The 7,170-nt window shown below is 43.1% G+C and overlaps 1 protein-coding gene across 1 annotated transcript; it reads right to left on the reverse strand.

Moving 5' to 3' along the window:
• Positions 1–2,619: 2,619 nt before the first annotated feature.
• SERPINA7 (serpin family A member 7) lies at positions 2,620–6,856 on the reverse strand. Its single transcript, XM_003414820.4, has 4 exons — positions 6,016–6,856; positions 4,757–5,030; positions 3,887–4,034; positions 2,620–3,372 (listed from the first exon to the last, which is right to left on the reverse strand). The coding sequence occupies exons 1-4, from the start codon at positions 6,749–6,751 to the stop codon at positions 3,169–3,171; spliced, it is 1,362 nt and encodes a 453-aa protein (XP_003414868.3). The 5' UTR covers positions 6,752–6,856; the 3' UTR covers positions 2,620–3,168.
• Between the last annotated feature and the right edge of the window lie 314 nt (positions 6,857–7,170).

Here is a 7,170-nt window from a genome sequence, read left to right on the forward strand (position 1 = left end):
TACTAACTGGATAGTAGACAAGGATCAAGCTCAGTGAAGGGAAGGACAACACACAATACAGGGGAAGTCAGCACAACTGGACCAAAGCAAAAGCATAGAAGTGCCCCAGACACATCCAAACACTTTGAGGGAACGAGTAGCTGGGGCTGGGGCTGGGGCCTGGGGACCATAGTCTTGAGGGATATCTAAGTCAATTGGCATAACAGAGTTCATAAAGAAAATGTTCTACATTCCACTTTTGTGAATACAGTCTGGGGTCTTAAAAGATTGTGAGCAGCCATCTAAGGTACAACTATTGGTCCCATCCCACCCGGAGCAAAGGAGAATGAAGGAAACCAAAGACACAAGGAAAATACTAGCCTAAAGAACTAAAGGACCACATGAACCAGAGACTCCACCAGCCTGAGACCAGAAGAACTAGGTGGTGCCTGGCTACCACCAATGACCACCCTGACAAGGAACACAACAGAAAGTCCCAAACAGAGCAGGGACTCAAATTCAAATTCACATAAAAAGACTAGACTTAATGGTCTGACAGAGACTGGAGAAACCCCTGAAGCCATGGCCCCTGGACGCTCTGCTAACCCAGAATGGAAACCGTTTCTGAAGCCTACTTTTCAGACAAAGATTAGACAGGCCCATAAAACAAAAAAAAAATAACACTCATGAGGAACATGCTTCTTAGTTCAATCAAATATACAAACCAAATGAGCAGCTCCTGTCCAAAAGCAGGGCAAGAAGGCAGGAAAGGACAGCAACTGCACAAATGGACACAGGGAACCTGGGGTGGAAAGGGGGAGCATGCTGTCACATTGTGGGGATTGCAATCAATGTCGCGAAACAATATGTGTATAAATTTTTGAATGAGAAATTAACTTGAACTGTAAACTTTCACCTAAAGCACACACACAAAGAAAATTACTTCAATAGCAAATAACCATATGTGCTTCAGGCCACACCTCCAGAGATTTGGTTTCAATTCGTTTGTGGGGGCTCCACTTATTAGCATTTTTCATAGGTTTATTGGACAATCATTTTTCTTCCTCTCAGGACTGGCTTTTCAATTTTTTTTTCCCTTTTTTCGTCATGAGTTTCATGTCATTTTCTTCTTGCTTTCTGGGCATTTATTATATTTAGTAGAAATTCTGCTAAAGTTTCAATACTAAGTGAGATGTTCCCTATAGTATTTGATGGGTAACTTTTATGAGTTTAGGGAAGTTATCTGCTATTCCTAGTTTGCTAGAATGATCTGAGACTTATAAGATGAATAATGGTAGCCCTTCATGATCCAGTTATAGGAATGAATGATTGAATGACATGTATCGTGACAAGATACATGAACTACTTGGGGGACAGTCATTTGTTAATTCCTGGGTCCCCTCTGGAGATACTGATATTTTTCCCAGAACAACCTATGGTCCAACTCATGTGGGGAGTTTTGGGAAGGGGCCTGTATGGCATTTATTCTGGCCTCTGGAGATAGGCCCTGAGCAAGAGAACAGAAGCCTGCAAACCAGGAGGCTCACATTACAACCCTGGTTCTGACACCAGCCTGCTGTCTGATCTTGAGCAACAATACTGAATCAACTAATATGGACTGCACTCTTATTAGGTGTCAGGCTCTGTGATAAGCACTTTACATACTTTGCGCCATTGAATTTCCACAAAATCATGATTACCCATTGCCATCCAGTCGATTCTGACTCATAGTCACCCTATAAGACAGAGTAGAACTCCCCCATAGGGCTTTCAAGGAGCGCATGGTGGATTCGAACTGCTGACCTTTTTGTTAGCAGCCGAGCTCTTAACCACTGTGCCACCAGGGCTCCAAATCCTGTTTAGATGGATATTATTTGTGTTATAGAGGAGGAAAATAAGGTGTGCGGGGTTCGAGTGCCTTGTGCAAGTTTACAAAATTGTATAAGTAACAGAGCCAGGGTTGTATGTAACTTCAGTGGAACCAAACACCATGTTATAAAAGAATTTTCTGTGCCACAAGCCACTTTCCATCTCTGGATTCCCTGATTCTCATCCACGTTTAAAACCAAAATGTGAGCTAGACCAAGAATAAACAAACCTGCATGTAAATGGGTCTGATACTGAAAAACTAGAAGGGTTTGTGGGCCACATGCTTTTCTATCAGTACATATTTATTTCAACCGAGAAACACAATATCTGCAACGGCATTTACTCATTTGTTATTATTTTCCTGTCTTTAAAGGGTTGCATCTTAGGGCTAGAATTATCTGAATACTATATCACTAACACTCTGCCTTTTACGTGTACCAGATTCTAATACTGGGGCCTCGAATGCATTTTGCCTGAGATGAAATCTAGTTTGGTAGTTGAAGGTGAGTTGGCGTGCACAGGCAAGGGGAGATTGTTGAAGGATCTAGGGATAGGGAAGTACCAAACTTCAGTGACAGTAGAGACAAGAGACAGACTAACCAGGGGGTTGCTACATGAGTAAGTGGGAGAGGAGTGCAACATTTGGAAAGGAGTCTGACTGGGCTGCAGATAAGGAGGGGACATAAGATATGAATGAATGACTTCGACTCTCCACTCACTCCTTTTGGAAGGGGGGATGAGAGGCTTGTACAGGGGGAGTTCATCTCTGTCACTTTTGTTCCTTTTCCTTAGCCTGTACAGGTCACAAAAGCCACATCCCCAGCAGTGGCTGGGCCTGTGACCCAGGCTTGTAGTGGAAGCACCTTTGCACAGCCCACCAATAGCAGTTCTGGCAAGAGCACTGGGAGCTATTCCGATGGGGCAGGGGAAGATGGTTGAAGGTTCACATATAAGCCATTGCATTTGCACTTTTTTATATTCATTGATGATTGGAATACTGGGATAAGAGTACTGGATCTGCATTTCAACTATTTCCCAGAGGGCATAGAAGGGGGCATTTACCAACCCAGTCAAATTCCTTGGAGTTAACTAATTGGGGGGGTTTCTGTGTTTTGGGTAATATTGAATCACTCATTGACTATCTGAAAGTTTAATCACAGGAGTGACCTTTTCCACAGCCAACACAGTTCTACAAGTATCCAATCTTCACCCCTGCACAAGGTGAGACTCCAAGCCCACATGGATCACATCAGACTATATTATTTATTTATATCCCATTGCAATAAGCACATGCAATTAACCAACTGCCTCTTTCCCAAGCTATGCTTTTGTTGGGTCCACAACTTTCCCTAGAAAGAGAATGCTCCTGGTGCTTTTCTCCAAAATCAACAGCAAGAAGGGTCTTTTAAATTGGATGATAGGGTAAACGGCAGTCATCTCAGGCTGGTCCAGGAATCTATCTTCATGGACAGCTACACCTTCGGTTCCCTTTTCACCAATGTGCAGCACTGACTTGTGAGCGGCCTGCAGGGAAAAACGAACACTGCTGGTCCCTTAAAGAAACAGTCTTTGGGAGGGTTTGTAAGCATGCGAGGAAGAGATGCGATTACCCTTGTGCTATACTCTGTTGATGGTGATTGAACGTCAGAGCTTCTCAGCTAAGTGTAGGTAAATGAATCTCTGGTGGTTTTCAGGGCCAGTTGTCGGAAACCACCTCTTTCATTATGGCCCTCTGCCTCTCAGAGTCACCGTTCCAGCTTCTCCCACCTCTAGAACTAAATCTCACTGGTGCAACTTCTGAATATTAAACTCTGCTATCAGAGTCATTTCAGGACATGAACATCAGGAATGAAGGAACTGTGTTACAGTGTCTTTTTTGGAGTGACAAGAATGACTCTCAATGAGCCTGGCCTGGTGACAGTCACACTGCCTCTCTAGACTTCAGATTCCTCATTGGTAAAATGAGAGAGTTGAAGTAATTGACTCCCAAGGTCCCTTCTATGTCAAGAAATTTAAGGATTCTAATCTACCAACTTACATTGGAAAGTTTCAGCCCATTGCCTTCTGCAAGTCCAGAAAAATCAGCATGGTCAGCAAAGGCATCCTGGATGCCCATTTTCAGAAGGATGGCTCCAAGGTCATATGTGGCAGAAATGGAAAATTTTGGAACAAATAAGTCAACCCACCTGTGGAAAAAGGGTCAGGACACAAGGCCATCACCACACCAAGCTCATAATGCCCTTCTTCTCTCACTCACCATGGTTTTACTTTGGGCTCTTCTCCTCCCCTGGACAGCCATTGAAAGCCATTGCTGTGTAGGTCAACACATGGCACAAAACCACAGAAGTTATTCTGGGGGAAATAGCTCTGATTCAGCCAATGTTGAGCTGGAGCACTGTGAGTAATGAGATAGATCTCCCTTATAATCAAAAGGAAACATGGCTGGGGTGTTGGACAAAGTTGGGGAGCCAGTGATGTAAAGGTCAATGAAGCTCATGGTTTTCCATATTGCACTCTGAGCCCAGAATGGCTGCCCACCAACTCTTGACATCTAGGTATTATCCATCCTCCATGCTCTAATTGGCCTCTAGGAAGGCATCAATTTACTACCTCACTGACCTTGAGGAGCTCGTTTTATCTTTCTAGCCCTGATATCCTAATTTGAAAAACGTAAATGATACTACTACCTCTTTTGCAAGTTTGTTGATGTGCACAGATCACCAAGACAAAGTATATAAATTGCCTTGCAAACAGCCTGGCACATGGTATGTTTTCAACATGCTGTAGTGGTCCTACAGATGTTAGCTGTTTCAGAGTGATTCTCCTATCTCTGCGTTTTCATTGAGCTCAGTCTCAGGTGCACTGTTTATGCCCACCCTCCACCCCTTACAATCTCTAAGGCATTTACCCCTTCTGGAGTAAGCGGTTCCACTTCTTCAGTGTTTTAGATGACATGGATCCTTCCACCCACTTCATCTGGCCCTCCTTGGGAAGGACAAAGAGTGCCAGAGATTTCTCACTGTAGTCCATTTGCACCACTGTGCAGTTAAGCTCCGTATCCACCAGATGATAGTACTGTTCCGTCTGGTGCATCATGGGCACTTGCACTGTGGTTGTCTTGTCCACTAAAAAGCTGGAGCCCTCTTCTGTTTTGGACGAATCAAAAGGATTTGCCCACTGTGCTTAAAATACAGAGAGAAGAGAGTGTTTATTTCAAGCCAGAATTAGTACCTATATGAAAGTTTTTAGTCCTCTTACTCTAATAATTAAGGCAGAGGTACGTACAAACTGTCAACTAGTTTTACAAGTGAGTAACTAAAGATCAGGAAGAGAAAATGACTTGACTATGGTCACCCAGCAAGCAGGCGACAGAGGCAGGAGTCACACTCAGGGCTGTTGGGCTCTATGTTCTGTATTCAAAACCACTATACTTACACTTAACCCATCAAAGCCACATTTTCCTCTTCTGTAAAAAGGTATAAGGACATTCAACACACAGGGTGAAATGAGACAACCGATCTGTTCACTCATCCACCAAATGTGGCTGAGATGTGCTGTAGACTCAGGAGTAATCATTTGGGCACAGCACCTTCAGAAAAGAGTTAAATGATTCTTGTTGTTACAGGCACCGGCTTTGGAGTCAGACAGACCTGGATGGAAATACCAGCTCTGAACTGTATTAAATATGTGAAACTTTTGTGAGGAGTAGATGAGACAATTGTGTAAACCACAAATGTAGCATGGTGCTTGGTACATAGAGACTGCCGAGTATATGATAGAAATATTCATGTAACATGCCCAAAAGTACACAATAAGCAAGGGTCACAGTGGGGTTTAAACTCAAGTCTGTCTGCCTGCAAGCCCAGGATTGTTTGGGAAATGTGATGTTCTAGCCAGATGTGAGCAGGATGTTCATGCCATTGTCACCCACCTCCCTGAAAGTGTCCTCTCTCTAGAAATTTCCTGGGCTCATCCACAGAGTTGTCTGTCCTTCCTGGGAGAGCCAGCACTATGTGCAGCTATACCCAGTGGAGCAGGTCACTTTGGTATGAGGGACATCTGCTGTGCCAATGAGAAAAGACCATGAGCTTACTCCCCGAAACCCTCCCTTACCAAAAAAAAAGTTATATAAACATTGACCTTGAAACAGACATCTGACAGTCTTACCTTTAAAGCAAATATAGTTCACCAGGACCATGATGGTGTTCGGTTTGAGGTTTTGGATGAGGCCCACAACTTTCCCTTTGGTTTGTTTCTCCACATGGCTGTTGATCTCCTGCTTGGCTGCAGAAACATCGGAGAAGTCGGTAGATAAGACTTCGGTCTCATAAAGGCTCTTGACATCATCCAAGAATTTTGCCAGTGGTTTCAGCTGCTTCTCGATGAAGAGGGCATTTCCCATATGCAATTCCAGCTCCTTCTTTGGAAAATTCAGTGAACAGATGAGGTGCTGGAAGCCCTGCTGGATCTCTGCTATTGGGATGACTGTGAGATTGAATCCCAAACTTTCCAGGATCTGAGTTTGGGTGTTAGAGCAGGCCCCAAAGGAGAGCATGGCCAAAGCAGCAGAAATGCTCACAGGTGAAAAGAAGATGTTCTGATTTGGGGTCTCCATAGTGAATCTTCGGTACAGGTTGAATGCAAAGTCGGCATTGTTGGATGACATCTTATGAAGAGTGACATTTTGTTGGGGGGAATGGCAGGTGGTTACTTTGCCTTCAGAGCTGTTAGGTGATGTACAATGGATTGTCACATGAAGCCCAAGTAACAAGAAAACCAGACAGAGGGACGGTGACATTTTGGAAGGAATGTAATCTATATAAGAGATGAGATGAGACAACCATTGGGAAACGTTAACTGGATGAAATACTCTCTGAGCCAGAGACACATAATTATCCATCATTATTAATAAGACAATAGCAAAAAAATGACAGTGGAGGCCTCTCACCCCTGAAAAACTGATGACATATCTAATGGGAGCAGGAAGTAGGAGAGGTGGCTTGCTGGGACCACAGAAATCATTAAATGGATTTTTGTTCAGATATAATAGGGACATTATGAAAATGCTGTGAGTAAATTAAATTTCTGAAAATTGTATCATTTTTTATTTGAACCAGAGACAACCTTTTGGAGAGAGAGGCAAAACTAACACCCCCTCTGCAACATTATCCTTTGTAGATTAGAAATTTGGATCGTGTTTTTTTGGTTTTTTTTTTTTAATTTGACATTTTCTTAAGATAAAATCTATAAGAGATAAGATGAGGAAATATCTCTAATTTCTTTGGCTTAAAAACAGGAGAATAATTTTCATAAAATATGTGT

The sequence above is a fragment of the Loxodonta africana genome, chromosome X, assembly GCF_030014295.1.
Source record: "Loxodonta africana isolate mLoxAfr1 chromosome X, mLoxAfr1.hap2, whole genome shotgun sequence".
Classification (NCBI taxonomy): domain Eukaryota; kingdom Metazoa; phylum Chordata; class Mammalia; order Proboscidea; family Elephantidae; genus Loxodonta; species Loxodonta africana.

What these genes read in the sequence shown, in the direction of transcription:
- SERPINA7 (XM_003414820.4), bottom strand. Translation starts at nt 6,751, where the DNA reads ATGATGGATAATTATGTGTCTCTGGCTCAGAGAGTATTTCATCCAGTT. An exon ending in AACCGCTTACTCCAGAAGGG is followed by an intron (nt 4,035 to 4,756) that starts GTAAATGCCTTA and finishes CTTTTTCCACAG; the next exon opens with GTGGGTTGACTTATTTGTTC. An exon ending in ATGGGCTGAAACTTTCCAAT is followed by an intron (nt 3,373 to 3,886) that starts GTAAGTTGGTAG and finishes TTTTCCCTGCAG; the next exon opens with GCCGCTCACAAGTCAGTGCT.